Source organism: Tripterygium wilfordii, chromosome 18, assembly GCF_013401445.1.
Source record: "Tripterygium wilfordii isolate XIE 37 chromosome 18, ASM1340144v1, whole genome shotgun sequence".
NCBI classification, from domain to species: Eukaryota; Viridiplantae; Streptophyta; class Magnoliopsida; order Celastrales; family Celastraceae; genus Tripterygium; species Tripterygium wilfordii.
Window position 1 is genome coordinate 11,552,437 of NC_052249.1, and position 24,013 is coordinate 11,576,449.

Sequence of the window (24,013 nt, forward strand, 5' to 3'; positions counted from 1 at the left end):
CTGTCATGCAAGTGTAGCGTATTTTAAAAGTTAATTGAGTTCCGTCACCATTGCCTTCAAAAGTGATTGATGCTTAGACTTTTTGTTCAAATCGGAGAATTTGAATTCCGGACAAAAGATGAATACCGACATACGAGCTGAGAAGATTGAACATCATAAAATTTACATAAAAAATGATTACACATGCTCACAATATAATGGCCTTGATCATGGCATATAGAGAACCTAAAATTGTAACTCAGCATCATGTAGAAAAAGTAAGAACGTTGTAGGAACCATGCCGTCCTACCACTAACACGGTCTAGCAGAGGCAGTACAGTCTATAATTAACTATTCAAAGCATTAACAAGAATCTCATGTTTAACAGATCATTAAGGACTTAAATTAGTTATAATAGCATAACATCCAAAATTCATGAGCATCCCATGATGAAAACTCAAGTTCAGAGTATTTTAACAAACAGGGTAAGCTGGAAATTTCATATGATGTGGACTACTCTTGAATCAATCTAGAACTCCACAGCTGTTTAAGAGGATGCACCACTGCGAAGAGCTTGACCTTTAACCTTCCTTGGAGCCAACTGAGTCTCAGGCTGCACGCGAAGAGCAATGAAGTAACAACATCAACAAAAAGTTCAACTAATTAAACAAATACTTGCTCATAGCCCAACAAAGTGGCTCCGTAGATCAGCCCACTAATTTAGCAGGCTTCAGATGTGCAGCATGTGCTAACCTGATAAAGCCTTAACATTTCAGGGCCAATAAATCAATGAGCTGACATGAGCTTGTGGTACTGACTAAATGGGCAAGCCTCGATTGAAAGACTAATATAGAAAAGAAAAGAAAAAAAAAAGCCCAATTGTTGATATCAACCAGGCCCAGCCAGAGAGAACCAGAGGAAAGAACCATTTCTCACAAAATTATTGTTTACCATGCTTACCTCTTTCTTAACAGATTCTTCCTTCTCCGACAGAGTCAATTCAATGTGGCAAGGGGAAGACATGTATGCTGCCAACAGAAAATATTGTTCACATTAAGATGACATGCTTCAATAGAACAAAAAAGGTTCACTAAATAAGGTAGCAGAAAGAAAGGACTAACGGTTGATCCGCCCATGTGCTCTGTAGGTCCGTCGCCTTTGCTTCTGTGCTTGATTTACTTGGATGTGAGCAACATAAAGAGCATCCACATCCAAACCTTTCACCTAGAGAATAACCAGCCAGCACACGCATCATTGCATTAGCAAGCAGAAATGAGGCTAAGGTTACAAGAAATCCAGGTGTAGTAATAATACCTCAGCATTGCTCTCAGCATTCTTGAGCAAATCAAGAATAAACTTAGCAGACTTCATAGGCCAGCGTCCTTGTCCATTTGAGTGACGGTTCTTCGCCTGAGCAGTTCGGCCCACACCGCGACAGAAACGCCTAAAGGGAATAGCTTGCTTATGGACAATCACATCCTCCAAGTAGCTTTTAGCCTTCACCAAGGCCAACTTCCTAATAGCATGGGCGGTCTCTCTAGTATTCTAGAAAGAGAAAAACAATATTAAATCATCGTAAATAAATATGCCAAGCATACCAACTACTCATAATCAAGCTGCTATATCATGTAAAAGACATAATCATACATTCGTAACCCTACAAATGATGTTGCAATAGACTGAAACCAATTATTCTGCATTACAACTACAATTTCTTCAATGGCTAAAAAATAAATATAAAATTTTCCAACATGTTCCACAATATGCAATCAGATCAACTACGTTGAGATGAAACAATCAGAAAAATCACTGCCGAATGGATGGGGAAAATAACCGTGTAGCTAATGGTCTCAATGAATGAGGCTAAAAAACAACAATATGAATCCTTAACATATAAAACTTAAGATAACGAATTTGAAACTCAAGACTAATGGACAGCTGAGTGAACAGTCCCCATAATCCTGACTAGTCGGCCAACAGAAGTTGCACAAAATTGAAAACATCACTTCAAAAAAGAGTAGCAAAAAAGAGCAAACCATCAACGAAAGCCTAACATAATTAATCCTCACACATCAGCGTACCTTAAAATGAACCCGAAGATCACTGCCCCTGGCTTTGCAGGCTGACATTCAAAAATTCAGAGAAAATTCAGAACCCCGATTGATTAGCTAAAAACTATGATTCTTCATATGTTTCTTAATGATAAGACAAATTCGATGATGAAGATCTATGAATTTTCAAATTTGAAAGAAAATAAACAGTAAAGTAGAATATAAACTTACACTTGGTAGGATTGCTTGGCTCCCTCGAGTACTTCACCTGAAACATCAAAAAATAAAATCAAACAAGAAAAATAAATCAACAGATCGAAGAAGTTTGGAAGTAGTTCATTGTCGCTTAGAAACCGAGATTTCGATATGACTCGTGCTTTAATGATAGACAAGCAAAGATGAGAAAGTTACTATCACTAACCATGACTGCCGCTTCTGCAAATTCTCGATCCCGAGCCAAAGATAGAGCGCAGCCAGAGAGTTCCACTGGTCTGCAGCTGAAGAGTTAAATTAAAACCCTACCAGTGTTTCTAGGGTTCACCTCACCTCTCGGCATTCCGCAGTTGGGCTTAGGCCTTTCCAAGATATTGGGCCTCATCGGGCTTTAAATGTTGAGCCCAATCAACACAACCAACTCAGATTATGAGGGCATTTCTGTCATTTGCTCACCCTGAAAAAGTAAGGGTAAATTGGGGCTTTAAAGAGTTTGAGCGAGCTCATCTTGTCGGATCCGATCTACCCAAAAACGTATAAGGTCACTGAAGAACCCAGTTGGCTTCCTAACCGTTCAAAGAGCAAAAGAAAACGAGAGAGAGAGAGAGAGAGAGACGGGAAGAAATGGTGAAATGCACTGCAGGGCTACAATTTTTCTCGCAAGAATCTTCTGCTGAGTACGGTAAACTCATGTAGGTATAATCACCTCAGCTAGTGATCTTTATCGTTTGGGATTATTTAAACATTCTTGATCAAAATTAGAGGATTTTGATGGTTTATGCTCACTCGAACACTTCGAAGATCTGTTTTTTACATACGAAGACTCTAATTTTGTGTTTCTAGGGTTATTGAAGAACTTCATTTGCGTTTTTCATTTGCTTTTCGATGAGTGTAGTTTAGTGGTGGAAAGAGATTTTGGTTTGAGAATAGCTATGTCTATGAATAACAACAACCCAGCGAGGAATGTAGGGGCTCCGTCCCAATTTACCAATTTGGGGTCCTTGCCTGTGAACCACCAAGCACCTCACCTACTTTCACAGGCACAGGCTCAATCACAAGGTGTGTCTCACTTTCCTGGCCATTTTCAGGTGCCTGAGCCTCGAGCCCAGGCGCTTTCCTTCAATCAGGGGCATGTTCAGGCACAAACGCAGGCTGTTCATGCGCAGTACCAATCTCAGTTTCAAGCACAAAGCCAATCCCTTTCCCAATTGCAGAACCCCAATATTAGCAATGTTGGTGTCCCTTCACCTTCCAGTTCCTTACTTGGCACGGGAAGTGCCAAAAAGTCTTCCCAGAGACCTCCTTCTAGACCTGCGGGAGGTTCATCCAATGCCAACGTAGCTTCCCCATTCAAAACCATGGAGTTGACTCCAGCTGCACTTAGAAAGAAGAGGAAGTTTTCTGAGAAGCAATTACCTGATAACGTGTCTGCAATTTTACCGGAATCTGTGCTTTATACACAATTACTTGAATTGGAGGCTAGGATGGATGCTGCTATGACAAGAAAGAAGATGGACATTCAAGAGTCACTTAAAAACCCTTCCCGTGTGCGAAAAACGCTTCGCATTTATGTTTTCAATACCTTTGAGAATCAAGGACAAGAGTCTCTTGACAAAAAGAGTGCAGAGCCCCCTTCTTGGTCACTTAAGATTGTTGGAAGGATTTTGGAAGATGAAAAAGATCCTGTGGTGTCTGGAATGGTGCAGAAACCATACCTGAAGTTTTCTTCTTTCTTTAAGAAAATTACAGTATACTTGGATCAGAGCCTTTATCCAGATAATCATGTAATCCTTTGGGAGAGTGCTCGATCTTCTGCAGTTCACGAGGGATTCGAGGTGAAGAGGAAAGGTGATAAGGAATTCACCGCGATGGTAAGGCTAGAAATGAATTATAAGCCTGAGAAATTTAAGCTTTCACCTGCTTTAACAGAAGCTCTTGGAATTGAGGTAGAAACCCGCCCAAGAATAATAGCTGCAATTTGGCACTATGTTAAGTCTAGGAGACTGCAAAACCCAAATGATCCAGCCACTTTTGTGTGTGATCCGCCCCTTCAAAAAGTATTTGGTGAAGACAAAATAAAGTTTGCAATGGTTTCCGAGAAAATATCACATCACTTAATTCCTCCACAGCCCATTCATTTGGAGCACAGGATCAAGTTATCAGGGAACTGCCCAGCTGGAACAACTTGTTACGATGTGTTAGTTGATGTGCCTTTTCCGTCACAAAAGGAATTATCAGCATTCTTGTCAATCATGGAAGGTCAGAAAGAAATAAATGCTTATGACGAATTGATTTCCCAGTCAATAAAGAAGTTAAATGAGCATTATCGGAGACGGGCTTTCTTTCTTGGTTTCAGTCACTCTCCAGGAGACTTTATTAATGCTTTAATTGCATCACAGAGCAAGGACCTAAAGCTTGCCGCTGGAGAAGCTAGCCATAACACAGAAAAGGAACGCTGCTCTGAATTTTATGGTCAACCATGGTGAGATTTTATCATAATCTCGTTGGTTGCGTCTTATTTAATATAGTAAATATGCCTGTGATATTGAATATTTCTCTTACCATAGCTTCTAAGTAGCGCTAACTATGTCCTATTAGAATGTATATAAGATAAATGCATTTTTTTTGGCACATTTAGAAAAGATGCTTCTCACTTCCATGGACCATTCCTTTCAGAAAGTTCCGCTGAATTATTGCTCCCATTTATTCATACTGAACATCCATCTTAGTTTGTACAAGAGAAAATTGTCATAAAATTTTTCCTATTTAATTTTTGTTTGGGTGACTTGTTTAGGGTTGAAGATGCTGTTTTGAAGTATCTAAATCGCAAGTCTGCTGCAATCGATGCTCCTGGTAGCACTTGAGTGAAGGTGATTCATTGAATTCTTAGGCTACCAGACTTCTTCATACATCCTGTCCAGCATCATTTTTCTCGCAATGTGATAGAGAAGTTCCAATCCTCTGCCCGCAGATAATAATTTATCAGCATTTTTGTTCTCTTTAATCTTTATTATTGGGTTTGATTAGACTGTGTTAAAGAATATAATTGGATCTTCTTTTGGTTTCTTATGCAAGAGATAATCAAAATGTATTTCTATGGTTTTCATTCATCGTATGTCTGTATTCATAAATCCCAAATAATATTGAGTTCATGTTCATAAATTCATATCAGAAAATTGTGATTTTATTAGGTGTGTTGTTTTGTAGGAGGAACACTGCGAATTTGGTTTGCTTTGTGTTGTTTCAGTTGGGTGTTGCATACCAAGTGTTCGACAAAAGGCCTCAAACATTGACATCAATTGAGATGCAGATTTTCCTGTATAATTTAATTATACTACCTATGATGATCGCTTTAGAGCACATGATTAGTCGATTATAGCTAGAAAGATAATGCATTGAAGCTTGAATTAGATAGTCGTAGGGTTTAGGAATTGGGATATTATGAATTGAGTAGTCACACGCCACGCTTGTTTGCCTTATTCTTTGAAGCAGTTGGTGCAGGAAAAAGATTAGTAACGCATCACACCATTTACCAATCATTTTTATCCTCTTCATTGTTTTTTCTGATGTTGGGGAGGGCATGGCGATTGGTATATCAAGTTATTGACCATCTCTGGACGTGACCATGGGGCGATTAGTATAGCAAGTTAGCTACCATCTCTGGACGTGACCATGAGAGTACTTGGTAGTTGCGGAATGTCCAGTTTGAACCATAGTTACTGTCATAAGGACAAGCTCGTCACCGCAGCCCTGATTAAGACCCTTGGCATGGGGGCATTTGGTTCACATAATTCAGTCCGACCAACAACTTGTTAGAAATTATACATAAATCACAATATACAAAACTTGAACCTGTAACCACTATTGAGCAGAGTCTTTAACATCTTGATTATCTTCTGTTGGTACCAATCATGTCTCTTTTGTTCGTGGATGGATATTTATATGTTAATAAATAAATTTAAAATTAAAAAACCTCATCTTCAATTAATAATATCATAGAAGAAAAAAATCAAATAAATATTACAATGATTGAAAAAGCTGGTCAAATATCCCTCTCGAGGCCTAGTCATCAATCCCGAGTCAAAGCTAAGATGCGCAAAGCACGGTGCAGCGCACATTAGACTAAGGATGCCTGTGGCCGCCATGAAAGATCGGATAAGAACGACCCTTGTTTCCTACAAACAAAAACCGGATATGGATAGCCAATAATTTAATTTGTGACATATAGACTTTGACCGCGCAACACCATCACCAAGCATGCACCTACACCAATCTCCACCCTCCACTTGTTCGAACTGTTTACATCGAGAAAGAAGACTTCCTTTCTTGGACGGTCCGGTGAGGACTTACATGATAAGGACTCTCGGCCGCGTCACAGATAACCCTTTTGCCTTATATTTGTCTTTATTTAAGAAGTGTAAGATTTAAAGCAATCAAGAGTGAGCTTGATTGAGAGACAGACCGAGAGAGAGAGAGACAGAGATGGGTAGCATGCAAATGGAGGTGAAGATGGGAGTGAAATTGCAGGGGAGTCCAAGGAGCCAGGTACCAAGTCCAGAGGCAAAGCTTGGGATGAAAGTGGAGGATCTCTGGGATATACAAGAGCCACAGCTTACTCCCAGTGAGAAACTCAATTCTTGCTTTGAAAACATTCCAGTCTCTGCTTTTCCTCCCGCCCCCTCTGATCAAGGTACTATAGAATATAGATACATATATATACAATATGTATGTATAACACTCATTAAACTTACCATCATATGATATCTATTGATGATCATGATCATGATCAGGAGGAGCTGAGAATGAATGTTCTCTCTTGACTTATTATAGTTATCTGAAATTCTGAAGTTTATGATAGCCCCAATAACAAAGGTGGAAAGAAATTCTTCTTGTTTGATTCGAGAATAGGCTTTTTCAGTATTTTGCTATTAACTCCTCGAATTAGGTGTATATAAGGCTTGATCGATAAAGATTGATTAGAGAGCAATTTGATCAAAGCATGGGATCATTCAAGATTCAAGATAACAGTGGCATCCCAACTTTATTGATTATTTTATTCATGTAAAATAAAATTCAAATGGTGGCTATTTCTATTGTGGGTGTGCTAATTCATGGTGAATTTTGTGTTACTCAGTTATTGAGATTAGGTCAGACAGCAGTCTAGCTGAGGCAGTTAAAATACTGACCCGAAATAAGATACTTAGTGCGCCTGTGGTGGATGTGGATGCGCCTGAGGACGCTAGTTGGATGGACAGATACATTGGCATCGTTGAGTTTGCGGGAATCGTTGTCTGGATTCTACAACAGGTTTTCATTCCTCGCTTTGATTACATACAAGTTTTGCTCATAAATTCTCCATATGAGCAGCAAAAGATTGTGGAGACTTCAGGATATAATTGGTCTATGTACTATTAATAGCATAACAAGCTTATCTTTATGATATTTTGAGGAAGACACTGAAAAGCCTTTTATGAGGTTGACATTGATGTTAGGTTTCATAAAATGAAGAAGAAAAATAAATGGAGGATCCGATTTTCGAACTTATTTTCAAACTATTCAAAATTATGAGAGATTATTTTTGCCTAGCATGGCAATCTATTGATTAAGTGATCTTCTACCTGGGATAACCTGGAAAGTTGATATCTAATTGACAGTCAGAACCTCCATCTCCTAGGAGCCCAAACTCTGGAAGTGCTCTTGCAATAGCTGCTAATGGAATGACTAACGCGGCAGGACTGCTAGGCTTAGGCCCAGAAGATGCAGCAGCGACATCTGGGAACTTTTTTGAAGCGCTGACTGCTTCTGAATTTTATAAAAACACAAAGGTCATAACTCTTACTCATATACCTGTGTAAAGTTATCATTCAGTTTTTGTGCACTTTTATTTGTTTTGATGAAGCTTATCATGCATGTCAATATTTGGGGATACAGGTTCGAGACATTTCGGGGTCATTCAGATGGGCCCCCTTTCTCGCCTTGCAGAAATCCAACTCCTTTTTGACAATGCTGTTACTCCTTTCTAATTACAAAATGAAGAGCGTTCCTGTGGTTGATTTGGGCGAGGGAAAGATTGATAATATTGTCACGCAATCTGCAGTGATTCACATGTTAGCGGAATGTGTTGGGCTTCACTGGTTTGAAAGCTGGGGAAGCAAGAAGCTGTCTGAAATTGGCCTCCCCCTGATGTCACCTGATCATATGGTCAAGGTACAAGAAACTTTAGGCTTGGCATTTCCCTTCTTTTTTTGGCTGTGTTAATTGTTGAGCTATGTATGCAAAGTGAAGTTATCGTATTGTGCATCTACTCGAATGCAGATCTCTAATGCATGAAATTTATATAGTGATATTTATATCCGTACTTACGATGGATATGGGTGGAGTGATTATATTTAGTATGTTTCTACTAAAGCTCTATTAGAATGAATATGAAATCATGATGACCTTCTCCTTGTAAGGTGAACGAGGATGAACCGGTGCTTCAGGCATTTAAACTGATGAGAAAAAAGAGAGTCGGAGGTATACCTGTTGTTGAAAGAGAAGGAAAAAAGGCAGTGGGTAACATAAGCCTGAGAGATGTTCAATTTCTACTAACTGCACCAGAGATATACCATGACTACAGGTTTGTTGTTTGTACTATATGTTGATGAATTGATTTGAGGATGGGTAAGACAAATTGGTTAATAAATTCTGTGAACTGACACTGGTAGGGTATTCACTTGGCAGCAGACCATCTTTATTCAAGAAAACTCATTTGATGTTATGACTTTTTACAGATCTATCACTGCAAAGAACTTCCTGATGGCAGTTAGAAGCTATTTGGAGAAGGACGGCAAAGCCACGCCAATGTCAAGTGGCATGATCACGTGCACGAAGTATCACACTCTCAAAGAAATGATTCTGATGCTCGATTCCCAGAAGATCCACCGAGCCTATGTTGTCGATGATGAGGGGAATCTGGAAGGAGTTATAACCCTTAGAGACATCATATCAAGACTTGTACATGAACCCCATGGCTACTTTGGTGATTTCTTTGATGGGGTTTTGCCATTGCCCCAGAATAGCAGGGTTTAAGACGAGTCTAATAATGGCTCGATCGTCACAAAAGATCGGTTAGTTTTCCTTGTGCATCTTGCCAAATGATATCAGCTAATGTCGTTTTTAAAGAGTTGATCTTTGTTTGTAGCATGGGTAGGTCTTTGTAACTAATCAATTTTCCTGTGTCTTGATGATATGTCACCACTGTGTGCATAGTTATGTGTCAATGGTTTCCATTCGAACCTTCTGTACTAAAACGAAAATCTATGGCTTCCATTATGTTCGGACTATCCATTATCAGACAGACTTTGATCTCAATGCCAGGAAAGGTTGGAGGTAAGGACAAGGCAATAACTAAAGAGGATAAAAAAAATACCAAGGGAAAAGGTGAGAATTGAGTGTTCAGAAACTCATACTCACCATGAACTCTGCAGCTCTCCCTTAGAGTGTGTTTGGATTGAGGAATTTGGGGGGAAGGGAAGAGAAGGGAAAGGGAAGGAAGAGAAGGGAAGAGAATGGAAGGGAAAATACATTTCCCTCTCTCATGTTTGGATAGATAAAAAAAGAAAGGAAAGAAAAGTAGTTTAATTGACTAGTTTATCCTTATTTTTTATGTTTAAGTGTTATGTCCAAGGGTAAAATAGGTTTTTAACTTATAAGTAACTTAATTAGTAATCTCTTCCCTCCAAATGACTCCATTTTGGGAGGAAAGAATTTTGACAAAAATTTAAAAAGATCTTCCTCTCAAATCCCCTCAAATCCCTCCCCTCAATTTTTTATAAACTATCCAAACAAGGGAATTGGAAGGAAACTCCCTTTCCCTTCTCTTCCCTCCCCTCCAAATCCCTCAATCCAAACACACTCTTAATAACCAATAGCTTCTTCTAAGGATTTAGTTCAGCAGCAGCTAGTGAACTTTCCACAAAGATATCAACAAAATTCATCATTTCCACCACAACACCTCAATCTATCTTCTGTGGACCAAATGTAAAAGTGGTACTCTATTGGATTATTCCTCAAATGACAAGTAAAGGACTTCCCACAAGATCACAAGATGGATAAAATGACTAAAACATCATTGTGTTCCCCTAAAAGACACATACCTTCTAGGTTTCCATATACTATTTTCAAAACCAGGAAACCCGTTAGAGTAAGAAGTACAGAGTCATCAAACAAAATGTACCGATGAGATGCAAAATTTATAACCTAAAAAACTCAAAAACGTAAAGAAAAAGAACAACAAACTTTTGAAATCTCAACATACTTGAGAATTGGCATAGAACGTTGAAATAATGAAAAAAGAAAATGAAAACATATAGCACACTGAAGTAAATTAACCATAGACATAAGGGCAAAGATTGCAAAACCATATTGCCTCAATGCCAATGGTGATTTATGAAGTAAGATATACAGAAGTACGGCATAACCCACACATACAAGAAGGCAGAAGGTATAGTCTATAACAAATGTACAACTTACAAGACGATACATTATGTAGAAGAAAGACAGTTAACTTTCATAAAACCTGTGCTTACAACAACATAAGAAACATACAACAAGATACATTAAATAAGTTCTATCTCAGCCTTGATGAGCACCAGACCCTTACCAATTACAAGATTTATGCATCCTATGAACTCTTTCTTCTCAAGTGGTGCAGAACACCAGGGGATCCTTCAAACAAATCCAGCAAGTAACTTTCTAAATCCTCAGGTGTATACTTAATGTATTTCCCAGAATGCCTTACACTCTCAAGCTGACTTCCAAACCTCCCCATAAACGAGCGGTAGGCAGGGAGCACTTTCTCTGATATAGATATTCGAAGCTCCTCACGAAGTTGAGGATCGGGGACCCTCCAAGCTGTCTGATTCCTATAAATTTCCTCAAAGTTTGCATTGAAATTCTTAAACCTTTCCTTTAAAGCCACCTTGGAGGCATTGCTACTGCTCCCACCTATACCTTCATCCTTCAAACAAGACAACGCTTTGCTCCAAGAAGCTCTAAGATAACTTGTCGCATGTTGTCGTATCTGTCCACGATGCTTGCGAACCCAATGATCTCCCAAAAGCTTTCCAAGCTCAGAGTCCTTCACCTTCTGCACCACATAAAGAATGTTATTCATCAAGAATATGTACTGCATTGCCCCATCCTCATACAATCTCGACTTCTCCTTGAGATTGGACTCCAACAATGATATCAATGATAACAACCTACAAGCAAAGGGAGACATGCTCTCTTGCTGCAACTTATTGCCATCATCATTTTGATATAAATCCTGCTCACCACCATCACTCTCCAAAAGTGTATTTAAAGTATCACTATAATCCACAAGCAACTTAAGATAATTCATTACGTAACGGGTTATCGGGTGAATCTCACCCCCTAGCATCGGCTTCCTCGAGGATTCGTTCTTCACAGCATTCTCAAACTCAACAAAGGTCCCTATAGCTGCCTCCCCCAGACTTGTAAGCACTCCCTTAGCCTCATTACACAGAAATTCATCAGTAACCATTGCCTGCAAGTCTGGTAGCACATCTTCCAATGCATCATACATATCCAACATCCTGAAAAGTTTCTCGGAGGACCTTTTTCCAATAGCTACCGCTTCACCGAAATTCAGTAAATCAATAACACACCCTTTTGCGGTCTTATTGAAACAAACCTCTCTTGCAGACTCTGACCCACTAAAAATCTGCTCACAAAGCCTTTTTTCGCCAGTCAGCAGACCCATGACGGCTATCTTGACTGCCTGTATCCACTTCTTCATCTTCTCATCTAAAGACTTCCACTCAACCCTCTGCACCTCCTCAATGCTCAGCTTCTCAACACCAATAATCGCCAAACACTCATCCAAAGCATCACGTCTCACGTTGCTATAAACCTGAACACACTCCTTTTCGTAGCCAGACCTTATCATCCTGTCCGCAATATCCTTCAACTCCACAACAGAGTCAGCTTGTATCAAATCCACGCACACATCATCACCCAAACTCGCTCCCCTCTCGTGAAAACGCCCGCTCTCATCATCAACCTCCCCGAAACTCTCAAAATCCTCATCAATTTCTCCATCATTGGCAGCGAAAGAGAGTGAAACCCGCCTGATTGAGCCGTAGAGCCGCTCAGCATCAAGCGGAACAGTGTTCCTAATCAATATATGACGAAATTCTTCCTCTAATCGAGCCATAGCCAACTGTATGGTGGATTCGGCCCGGTCCATCATGTCGGTATCGGAAGTGATGGCCAAATTTTCAACAAGCAGGAGAATATCGTCGACCGCCGCCAGAAATTCAGCAGCCTCGTCCGGCGAGTCTTCCCAGCAAGGAACTGAGTGACGGGAAGACTCCGTGCAAGATACCTCCCAGCGGAAGATGACCTTCTCGGCAGCATCAAAACGAGACTGGGAGGACGATTTGTCCTCCTCTTCAGCCTTATTGATCATATCGGTGATGTTCGACAAGCGGTTATCAAAGCTGGAGAAGATCGAGAGCATATCCTGACGAACCTCCTTAGGCGTGTTGAGACTCTTGACGATCTGCTGAGCCGTAGCCAATACCCGGTCCTCCCCGCCACCTCCAATACTCGTAGTAGTTGTAGACATCCCGTCCCCTTCGCAATCCTTGTTAGGGTTTTTTCGCCCTCGTACGCCAGAGGGAGAGGAACTAAAAATCGGACGGTGCAGATTTCCAATTGACTTCAATTAGGGTTCCAATGAAGATGATGTTCGTGGTGGTGCCATGTTTTAGGGGTTTTCTGTTTCTGCAACCGAAGGCACCAAACTGCGTTGTCCGGCCGGAACTCTTGTTGGGAACGCAGTTGTTGAACGACAAAATTTTGGAAGTTGAAAACGTAAGAGAAGACCCTAGCTACTTGTGCTTGTCTGCTTGATGACTAGACGTTCAGACATTATAGTAATTATTATTATTTTAATTATTTTTCTGATAAATTAAAGTCACTGAGTTTAGTTGGTCGACCGTTAGTTGCGTTCAGTTTTAGAGATTGGATTGGACGGCGTTGGGGCTACCCCACAAATTTTGTTCCTCCGTCACCGCTGATTAGGCGATTTCACTATATTACTATTATATTTAACAATAATGTTGAGACCCTCAAAATTTAACCACCAAAAAACCTCATTTAATGTGGAGGGTTGGATACGAAGTGGGCCCTATTTGTGTGTTTTTAATCAATGATTATTTTAATGCCACATAGATTTGGGAGACTTTTGAGGATCTCTAACATTGTCCTATATTTAAATATATGGTTAACAACTTACAAAAAAATAATAGTCCACCACATAATTTTCACACTGATTCCAACCAGGAACAAACTCAAAATTGATATGTTAGAAAAAAAAAATGACAGGATAATGGACTCTATAATCTTCATAATTTTTGACCAAAATCATTCTTCCAACCAGTAAAACGAACCTTATGTAGCAAAATAACAAAAATAGATCAATTGTCCTGATTAGAAATTTTCACTTTTTCTTGAATTTTTGCTGGTCATGATTGCATTATTGATGCTGATATATAAAGTAGGGGTGACAAAAAATCGATTTCCAATCGGACAATTTATGAAAACATACTTGTCAAACATAATTTATACATTTTTTCTTCATGGGAGGAGAATGGATTGATAGGTACTTATGAAGAACCATTGATATTACTGATTATTATTAGGTAATATTTAATTCCTCTGAGGAGTATTACATTAATTTAAATATTCATCTATAATGTTGTAGGTCTGATTAAAATAATAATAAATAAAAGATCTTATTAGGTAGGTTTCATCCCATCAAGCAGACCATCTGACCATCAACTTGGTTACTTTGAAATCCTACTTTTCGTTCAATAATATTTGCGTATGCTTGTGCGATTGTCAACTGACTCACTGACCATTTCTCAAAGCGAAGAAACAAAACCAAACCACAGTATCGTTCTCGTTTGCCTAACGGGTTAAGGACCCTATAGTAGAAGTAATTACAGTTTTTTTGCAGTAGTAATTACAGACAATCAATCTGTTTATCAGTGTGAGATTCACATTCTGCGTAATTTTTTGAATTTAATTAATAGACTGAAATCTATAATGACCATTGCAATGATTTTTATCGTAAGGGCCCATGTCGATTTGCCTAACGTGGTTTGTATTCACATTTACAGTTTGCTCGTCGCCAATAAACCCTAAATCAAGTTGTTATTAACAACAATAATAACAAGTTGTTGGTGTGATCGTCATGACCGTGATGGATCCGGGGGAGGTCCAGTGTTGAAAAACACGAGACCTAACCGGTGAACAATGCTAACCATCAGAATGATCTTATTTATGGCTGCAAAAGTATATTTTTTTTTTAATTTATCAGCACATATTTTACAATTAAAAAATCTGTCTTTCATCTTCTCTCTCCATCTCTCTCTTCCCCTCCCTCACTTTATCTTCTTCCTCCTCAATTCTAGATCTTTGCTTCCCCATAAGCTCTTCCCCAACCTCACCCTCCTTGACGGCGAGGGAATCTTTGAATCAAGATCAAGAAGCTCGAGAAGCTTGACGGAGAGGCCTACTCCAGTGTCCGGTATCCTTAATCAAAGTCGAGTTCGTACTGTCTTTTCGTTCATCTGGCCAATCCGGGTGCTCAAGCTCAATTTATTGCCTGTTGGAGCTTGTTCTATAGCTGGATTTACAAAGTATCAGTCAAACCCATAGGTTTTTGTCCTTCCTGGTTTCACAATCTTCACAAGTGGTGTTTACTTTACCCAACTTTTTTATTTGACTCGGGAATATCTGATTTTGTCTCTATTTTTTATGGGTTGAAAATATAATGTGGCTTTGATTTGTTTGTTTAATGGGTTTAGGCGCAATTTTTTGGTTGAAGATGTAAAGCGTTTTGAGAAAAAAAAAACTGATTTGAGGAGGATTTCAGCTTTTGTGCCATAGTCAAACAAAATACCAGTTATTTATTTACTTAGCCGTCAGAAACTAGTATCTACTGGAGAGGTTCAGTGTTTTTTGACACTGGACCTTCCCCGGATCCGACTGGGATTGGGCTGTAAACTATCATGTTAAGATATACGGACAATTGGCAGTAACCGCACTTTAGACAACTTAATTGTAAAAAGATCATGAATATTTTTAAAATTGTAAAAAAGTACAATTTAAGTGTAATTTGGTTATCTGACTTAAGATATTTTTTAGTTTATACCTATAATACCCTCCTCCTCCTTCTTCTTCTTCTCCCTCCAACTATCCAACTCTAGTGTGTCATCTCTTTCCCTACTTCTTCTCTACTAAAAGTTATCTCCTTCTTTCTCTCCTTCTTCTTCTTCTTCTTCTTCTTCTCGATCTAAATTTGTTCTTCGTTGCCTTCTTCTCCGTTTTTGGTCGAGTTTCTTCTCTTTTCATCACCTTCTTCGTCGTTGCTCAATCTGGACTGCGTCGAGTTGCTCTGCCTTGTTTTTGATAGATCTGGACTATGCTTCGTTGTTCAATCTGGGTTGTGCTTTGTTTTTTTGCAGATCTGAACGCTGATTCGTTTTTTGCAGAGATGTATCACTATAGTATCACCATAGTATCACCAACACCAAAAAACCACTAAAATGATACAATGAAACTAGTATGCATACTTTATCTTCCTAATTACTTTTCCTTTCTTGATCTTCTTTTCTTGGTTACCTCTCTTGTTCGTTTTGGAAAAACATTTACAAGTGCAGAGATGTATCACTATAGTATCACGAACACCAAAAATTCATTAAAATGATACAATTGAACCAATATGCATACTTCTTCTTCCTAATTACTTTTCTTTTCTTGGTTTGTACATCTCTTGCTCGTTTTGGAAAAATATTTACAGCTGCAGAGATGTATCACTATAGTATCACCAACACCAAAAATCCACTAAAATGATATAATTGAACTAGAAAGGCATATAATGCAATCAAATTTACATTCTAACATTTATATCATCATTTTATGAGCAAAATATATAAATTGAATACTAAATTGGATCTTCTATTTAAAAGTATCACTATTGTATCACAATTCGTGAAGAGAGAAAATCAAATTTGAGGTTATTTTGGTAAAAGATGATCCCAGTGTACTTTTTTAAAAGGATGTTTTAGTGATTGTACTTTTTTACAATTAAGTATAATCTAGTGTACCGGCCTCCAAAAGTCCCGAAGATATACAATTATACATAGACGAGTTCTCCAAGGTTTTCTGCAGCCCAGGAACCAAGAAGACAGAAAATTCTCCAAGCAACCAGAGTGACGTGTACAAAGGCACAAAGCTCAAAATTACAAGCCTAAGCCCCACTATACCAACTCCAGTCGAGAACCTGTGTGGCAGCCATGACTACCAGATGGATAGGGTCGTGCTTGCAAACACTACATGAGAAACTTTGCTTTGGTAGCGTGGAATTCAAAGAACTCACTCAACTGTTCACTGAATAATGGGAGACCCCACAATTCCATGGATATGTTGAGAAGATAATGCAGGGTAAAATTTGCACTCTCATGGATCAGTTTCTTTTTTTTTTTGATAAAGCTCTCATGGACCAGTTGAACTCACGACTTGTTGAGATGGGCTGAACAAAGACTCATTTCGCAAATTGCAATAATGAAAACATTTATAGGACTTGAACTCACGACCTCACACTCACGCTAAGAGTTACCTTGGTCATGTTCATCATCTGAGCTGACGACATGTTGTTACTACATAAGAAACATTGAACGAAAACTCACTTTACAAGACTGCTCTCAATGAACGTGTGTTGCCTGTTAAATACCTGTAGAGGCCTAGAAGAGGGGAGACCTTTTTTCTTTGATAAACCGCAAAAATTATTAGAAGAAAGAGCAGGATAAAAAAGGGCATCTCAAATGATGACCTAAATACAAAAAGGCATCACAAATACTGGTGTTGAGGAATTCTTCCTGACAGCACAGTTGAAATACTGATGTTGTGTTTCTCCGGATCGTCCCTTTGTTGTCTTTGTGAATTAGCAATCTGGTGGACCTCTACTGACTCTCCCACACCATTGGGAAGTATCTAAGAGCTTACAATGCCTTCTTTGAAAGAACTCAATTGAATTCCAGATAACTTATATTATTTTGAGAATAATTTTTCAAGAACAAAGCAGGACACTTTTGGCAGTATCATCATAACAAATATAATCTAATCACAGGCCAAGACTTTTTCCCCCATGATAGGGGGTCAGCTTGCCAAAGTTGTTGCTTCACAGCCATCGTGTACACAGGCCAAGACATCTCTGTAGTCGCGTGAAATGGTGAAGGAATCATATACCTTTCCATCACTGCTTTTCTTGTATTCGAAGAGGAGAGATGAATGGTTAAATGCTGTCAACTTCACAAATCCAAAGTCATAATCCCTGTAAACACTCCAATTTGGAACAACAGTACTGTAGTCTGATAGGTGGCTCCCCGCTCCACCCACAACAACATGAATTGTTCCGTTCACGGTGCCAGAATAATGATGTTTTTCTTCATTCATGCATTGATTCTGCACCATACAAGAATGGCAAAGATTAAAGCAACGAAATGAAATCACTATCTATAATTGTCATCTTTCAGGTGCTCAACCATACCTGGTATACGGGGCAGGTTCTTTCATAGTTGTGGACATGACCATAAAATGCAAGATCCACCTTGTACTTCTGCCATAGCCTATGCAAGCTTTCCCTTCCCATAGGCTCTTCAAATGAGCCCTGTTGGCCATACGAGGAGGCAGAGGAATATCCAACTACACGATGAGCTGCAAAGATCAACCAAGGCTGCTTCTGCCTGTCTGCAGATGCAAGACAGTGTTCAATGAACTTATACTGTTCCGATCCCTCCCTCCAGTCATGCTCAGTGTCAGCTATACAGAAACGGAACATGCCATAATCGGTTGAATACCTGCGCATTTTTAGATTTCAAATCATATTTACTCTGTGGGAGATAGCGAATAATACTGGTTAGATTTTAACCAAAAAGCTATCTGGTAAGAGACATTTTACCAAAACTTAGCTCGGTTTTCAGCAGGAACATAGAACATGGTTTCAGCAAGCACACCACACTCCCCGCCTGAATCAGTAGTATCATAAAAGGATCCAGTATTTGGCCAGTCACGTTCATGATTGCCACTGCATAAAAAATACAGCAGATTATAATACTTGAATGAAAAAGGTAGGTACTAAAATGAATTTTCAAAAGAACCAGGCAATGGTCCAGGAGCAAGTTTTCAAACCTGGCAATCATGTAAGGGACATTTGATGCAATGGGCTCAACCTGTGCAGTGAATTGGTCCCACTGTGAGATGTATCCATTAGCATATACTATGTCTCCTATATGGAAAACGATGTCGATGTTGCTCAAATCCCTTATGAGTTGGTCAGTAGTATTAAGTGAACCTGGCTGATAATCATTGTATTCGTTTGAACCGTCACGCTCTGCCTAAATGACATCAAGATACATGTAAATACTTTCCATAATCATCAGGCACAAGAAACTCAGAAAACATGTTAAACTGGAAGGAATGCTATCATTGCCCATTCAGAACTGGGAAAGATGGAGAAAATTTTCATCACCAAGGATTAACCACAGGTAAAAGGAACAAACCGGATGGTATCTATAACTCAAATTAAACAACTAAGTAATGGTAGGTGACCTACATGAAAACTGAAAGGCAATTTACATTCTTTACTACCAATTCAAAAGCAAAGCCTTGTTAGATGTTTGTGAATACTACCTTTCCCATGTCACCAAAGATAATGACACGCTGTAACGAGTCTTGACCTGGATATGGGGATGATTTGAACGAATACGTCTTGCTCCAGATATATGAACCATTGGGCACTATGTGACCCATCTTGTAAGTGTACCTGATGAATCATCATTACGGTTTTAAAGTGATGGTCAGACATAAACGCATTCATATCTCGAGAAGGATGAAGTTCAAAGAATCATACACAGTGTTCGGCCACAAATCCTTCAAGAAACTAGTATGTATGAAACCAGGATCACGCCAGCCAACAGTTCGTGCAGGGGAGCCTGCAAACAAGGCAACTGCATTATGCAACAAGCCTACTATAGGACATTTCCACCTAAAAACAAGACTCAAAAGGTTTTGCACTCCTGGTAGAGCAAGTTGATTATTCATACTTCTATAAAAAGTAATCAGATTCAGATATAAAACCCCATCTACTGACATGAAAATGGACGAAGACAAAGTTCAAAAGCTTTCTTATGAAGTTAAGATTTCAAAGAATCTGTTTAAGCAAAGAGTAAAAGTGAACTATGTAATGAAAGTAGACGAGAGTCCGAGAAAGGAGGCAAAGCTATAGTTTAATTACAGATATGAAATTCAAATCAAGAATAATATAATAGTAAGGTCCAGTTTCAATCTGCAGTCATGATTTGAAGAAAGAGCCCATACCACACATGCTGTTCTGATGAAATGTCAATGTTCCAGCAGGTGAATACTTTGGAGTTTCCCCCTTCAGACCCCATGCAACAAATGGTACAGCTTCGTCTATGTTATAGCCACTTGTCCAGGTTACAGTCATCTGTATAATACATAAAAAAATTATCTAAGTCCATGATATAAAAGTGACATTCCTAACAAACCAAACAGCAGATAAGCCATCAAGTGTCAAATTGACTTTGCAATAGTTTGATATTTTTACCAATTGAAAAATCATTTGCAGAAACAAAAAAAAAAAAAAAAAAGAATATAAAACAAATGGATGATGATCCAATCCAAAGCATAATTCAATTATTTTCTCTGCCATAACTCCATGTTAGTTCTAAGAAAGGCTCGTGTATCCCCAAGGGAATCCTGTATTCTATGGAAAGTGGGAAACACTAATGAGGCAAGGTAATTCGATTTGAAATGGGACATAGTTAAAAAACCAATGGAACTCAAGGTCAAGGGATCAAACATCTTTGAGCTTTTAGCAAAGTTCTCCTGGGCAAGTGGTTTTGGAGACTCATGAGAATTTTCTTTTGTGTTAGGAACCACAAACCAAATATTCATGAAAGTTTAATAGAGAGAAATCATCAATTCACTAATAAAAGCCCATCAAATAAAACCGACTTACTTCATTCCAGGACTTTCCTTGAGCAAGGCGTGGATAAAGAGGTGCTTTGGGATTTGCAAATGATATGAAATTTGAAACTGCCACCAGTTTAGGCTGCCGTATTCAAGTACAGGATGGATCAATCCACATTGCAAAATCAAAAACAGTACTCAATTAGTTGGTTAGGAATCAGGAAATGAATAATACAAAAGTGGTAGTTAACAGCAAACATAAGAACAGACAATTAACAAAACTCACATTTGATAATCCACCAGAGAATAATGCGAAAGAGAAATCCGCCCGCTGATTTATCAGCTGAAACTTTAAGGAAGCTTTGCCTATTGCCGTGTAATTTGAATTGGAAAAGTTCGCATACTTGTACTAGAACAAGGACGTCCAGAATCACAAGAATAAGGTATTTGCGACTTAAATGACTACAATAAACTTTCAGCTCAGCATGAAAATCATACTATACCAACCTTTATTGGGGATGAACATATATATGGAGTTTTTTCTTTTGGATCATTCACAGGAGGGCATGCTGACAAGCTGCCATATCAAAATAGCATTCTTCTAAAACATTTAAATTGCAAAATAGTCCCACTTTACACAGGGAAGAGGCATAGGCATAGTGCACAAAACTAAAGTCACAGAGAAAATCTATTTGGTAAAAACTTTCAATCTTTTTAGAATCCCAGTTAATAAGATGTGTTCAATCCAATCGAAATTCCATTAAGTATAGAAGAAGAGTTAAGCACTTCATAGTGGGACATAGAATGGACATTACTTGAATTTGGCAGGAGAAAAAACTCCAACCCAATCATCTGCAGCTGGTTCTGGGTGCACGAGATTCACAGTTACCCATTCAGTATCCTCACCCTGTGATCACAATATATATATATATATCTCCAAAATCAATGTTGTAGAGTAAGTTAAGTGGTGAAAAACAAAGTTAAATCTGAGAGTGTTTGGTCTTACCTTCAAGCCAAGAAGGTGCGGGCAGGCTGTGATGGAGGCCAATGAGTGGACGGCCAGAGTGGTTTTGTATATATCAATCTTGGCCAATGGTTGCTCTCCAAATCCATGAATATGAGCCGCGGCTACACGACTCAAGCTCGTTAGACAAATTAAGTACAACACCGTCAACACTGTGGTCGCCATTTTTTGCTTCAAAGTTCAAAGTGCGAGTGAGAGACCAGGAATTTAACAAGACTGGTAACCGGAGATCCCGCCTAGATTCCAAGTTTATTCCTATTATAGTTACAATATTTATCCCTGATCAACCTGATATATCATTACTTATCTAATGATATATCATTAGTTATCTAATGATATATTATTCAAATCTCTCAGTCTTTTTCTAATTTTTTTTTGTTTCTTAATTATCTCTTTATTTCAAACTACAACATTTAAATCCCTTCATCATCACCTAAATTTTAGTTAATTTAAATCTTTTTTTTTGAATTTCAATCAACGAATTTTCTCGGTTAATCGTTCTTAGAAAAATGTTTGAGTAAACAGAGGATGAATACCCAAGAACTCTAAGATTAGCCAAGGCTGTTTTTGCCTGTCTGCTGCCGCGAAGCAGCTCTCTGATGAACCTGTCCCTCCAATCATGTTCACTGTCGGCCACACAGAAGTGGAACATTCCATAATCCGTTCGATACCTGTAGAAGATAGAAATATGTTCCAGCAGGGACTTTTTCAGATTACCCTGGCATCAGAAGATAGAAATATGTTTCAACCCCTCCATGAGCATTGAGACGCCTTGAATTGAGTGTAATGGCTCCCTCGGCTACCTCATCGTCGTCCCTTGAGTCCAGCCAGTCTAATGCTTCCTCAATTTCAGAATCCGATGACCATAAAAGCTCTTCCTCGTCCTCTTTCTCTGCGTATACAGCATTCACCGCCGCTTGCTCTGCTCCATCCGGTAAATTCTTCTATAGTTAACATGCCTCTTAATTCTACAGAAATCTGTTTTAACACAACTATAGTTTCAAAACTGACACACAACGCGTCAACGCCGGAGGAGATGAGCGATGGAAAGAATGAACGCCGGAGGCTTCGACAGTAGGTGGTTCCTGTATTCCAATTTCAGTTTGGGGTTTTGTGAGGATTTAGGGCTGAATTTAAAAATATTAAAAAAAAAAATGTTTCCTTTGGAGTTTAATGTTTAATTGACGCTCCAATGGGCTTAACTTTGGGCATACCTTTGTTCTACTTTCACCTCGGCCCACGAAATAAGTAATGGGCCATATAGCAAAGCCCTGTTCTATTAAATTTAAGGATTAATTTAAAACAGAATAATCTTAAATAAAAATAATAAAACATGCATTGTTCAGTGATTCAGAAAAATATATTTAATAGCCACATACAACACTTTTATTTTGGCTTTCGGGTTTCCCATTTTATTGTGAGCTTGTCGATAGATACTAAAGACTCGTCCATTTGGACAACTGATCCCATACGAATTAGTTCTTCATGGACTGTCACCACTTGTTCTTAGACTCAAAAAACACATCTTCAATATAAGAGGAGTTAGTTTTTGCTTATAAATTACTCGATTGGGTTATACGTCATACCGATGTTTTTAATCTTGACAAATATGGGGTTTTGTGCATGTAAACTTGGAAAATGAAAGACCCTTCAACCTAATATTGATATGATAAAATTTATCCCCAAGTGAGTATAAGAAGTGGTGGTCCCACAACATATTTGTCATTTTCCACTCCGAGAACTTATCCTAAAAAAAAATTTGAGGCGAGAATTAGAATGCTGCAAACCAAAGCCAATCTTTGCTAATAGACAAATATGGATATTTTAACACTTAAAATTAGGGTTGTTATTGGTACGGTTACCGTTACCAAACACGGAATATCGTTACCATACCAATTCTTTCGGTAACTCAAAAAATGTTACCGTTACCGTTACCGGAAGAGTCGGTATACCGATGGTCGGTATACCGATCGATCGGTAATGATAAGTCGATAATTGGTAAATTTACCAATTCTTAAACTTATTTAAAAAAGAGAAAGAAAAAAAATGCATCAAGTAGCATTGTGCTTAATAGTCATTGTATGAAACTACAACACTTTCATCTTGCCTACAATACCAATAATAAAAATGATAGATTAATGAGAAGGATCATTGTGCTACATGTGAATAAGAGAAAATACCTATCAATCGGAGAAAAAAAGAAAGGAGAATTCACATAACATTATTCCAACAATCTATAACGGAAAATCTTTCATTTCATTAATTTATAATATTTTTAGTATCCGAAGTGTTTTAAACTCTATAGCATGAAAGCTAGAAGAAACAAGATAAATAAAGATAAAAGACCATAATGGAAATGGAGAAGAAAAGCATGTAATCAATATCAACAAAGCATTTTGTTATGTAGCAAACGCTGCTTTAAAGTTAATGAAATTGCTACGAGTGATATATAAATGATAACCCTAAAAATAATCAATGGTCTAGATTAAATTAGATCAATCTAATGGTCATAATTAAATAAATTTAAAACTAAAAATAATATTAATATATATTTAATATATATGTCGGTAATCGGGAAATTTACCGGTTTTGAACTTTGCTTACCGTTACCGTTACCGAAATCATCGGTAAATTTACCGTACCGAACAATTGGTAACGGTATACCAATCTTCTACTA

General features: G+C 38.4%; 5 protein-coding genes across 7 annotated transcripts; 2 read left to right on the top strand and 3 right to left on the bottom strand.

Moving 5' to 3' along the window:
* Positions 1 to 300: 300 nt before the first annotated feature.
* LOC119983658 (60S ribosomal protein L17-2-like) lies at positions 301 to 2,565 on the bottom strand. Of its 2 annotated transcripts, XM_038827350.1 has the most exons (7): positions 2,452 to 2,565; positions 2,262 to 2,298; positions 2,061 to 2,101; positions 1,294 to 1,524; positions 1,101 to 1,203; positions 940 to 1,007; positions 301 to 592 (listed from the first exon to the last, which is right to left on the bottom strand). In XM_038827350.1, the coding sequence occupies exons 1-7, from the start codon at positions 2,452 to 2,454 to the stop codon at positions 527 to 529; spliced, it is 549 nt and encodes a 182-aa protein (XP_038683278.1). In that variant the 5' UTR covers positions 2,455 to 2,565; the 3' UTR covers positions 301 to 526. The 2 variants fall into 2 exon arrangements, with proteins under 2 accessions (XP_038683278.1, XP_038683277.1); XM_038827349.1 differs by lacking the exon at positions 2,452 to 2,565 and having other exon boundaries at positions 2,262 to 2,307.
* Positions 2,566 to 2,824: 259 nt separating this feature from the next.
* On the top strand, positions 2,825 to 5,430 carry LOC119984032 (SWI/SNF complex component SNF12 homolog). Its single transcript, XM_038827784.1, has 2 exons — positions 2,825 to 4,725; positions 5,038 to 5,430. The coding sequence occupies exons 1-2, from the start codon at positions 3,176 to 3,178 to the stop codon at positions 5,105 to 5,107; spliced, it is 1,620 nt and encodes a 539-aa protein (XP_038683712.1). The 5' UTR covers positions 2,825 to 3,175; the 3' UTR covers positions 5,108 to 5,430.
* A 1,256-nt stretch (positions 5,431 to 6,686) lies between these two features.
* Positions 6,687 to 9,572, top strand: LOC119984033 (SNF1-related protein kinase regulatory subunit gamma-1-like). Its single transcript, XM_038827785.1, has 6 exons — positions 6,687 to 6,933; positions 7,378 to 7,550; positions 7,898 to 8,068; positions 8,175 to 8,450; positions 8,699 to 8,862; positions 9,017 to 9,572. Exons 1-6 carry the CDS (start codon positions 6,726 to 6,728, stop codon positions 9,312 to 9,314), a joined length of 1,290 nt encoding a protein of 429 aa, XP_038683713.1. The 5' UTR covers positions 6,687 to 6,725; the 3' UTR covers positions 9,315 to 9,572.
* Positions 9,573 to 10,602: 1,030 nt separating this feature from the next.
* On the bottom strand, positions 10,603 to 13,157 carry LOC119984347 (exocyst complex component EXO70B1-like). Its single transcript, XM_038828250.1, has one exon. The coding sequence runs from the start codon at positions 12,874 to 12,876 to the stop codon at positions 10,909 to 10,911; it is 1,968 nt and encodes a 655-aa protein (XP_038684178.1). The 5' UTR covers positions 12,877 to 13,157; the 3' UTR covers positions 10,603 to 10,908.
* A 4,176-nt stretch (positions 13,158 to 17,333) lies between these two features.
* LOC119984880 (probable inactive purple acid phosphatase 27) lies at positions 17,334 to 22,456 on the bottom strand. Of its 2 annotated transcripts, XM_038829024.1 has the most exons (14): positions 22,086 to 22,456; positions 21,873 to 22,007; positions 21,319 to 21,440; positions 21,128 to 21,219; positions 20,820 to 20,889; positions 20,599 to 20,721; positions 20,362 to 20,454; positions 19,698 to 19,827; positions 19,231 to 19,312; positions 19,011 to 19,143; positions 18,510 to 18,715; positions 18,280 to 18,405; positions 17,869 to 18,178; positions 17,334 to 17,783 (listed from the first exon to the last, which is right to left on the bottom strand). In XM_038829024.1, exons 2-14 carry the CDS (start codon positions 21,991 to 21,993, stop codon positions 17,478 to 17,480), a joined length of 1,914 nt encoding a protein of 637 aa, XP_038684952.1. In that variant the 5' UTR covers positions 21,994 to 22,007; positions 22,086 to 22,456; the 3' UTR covers positions 17,334 to 17,477. The 2 variants fall into 2 exon arrangements, with proteins under 2 accessions (XP_038684952.1, XP_038684951.1); XM_038829023.1 differs by having other exon boundaries at positions 21,873 to 22,456.
* Between the last annotated feature and the right edge of the window lie 1,557 nt (positions 22,457 to 24,013).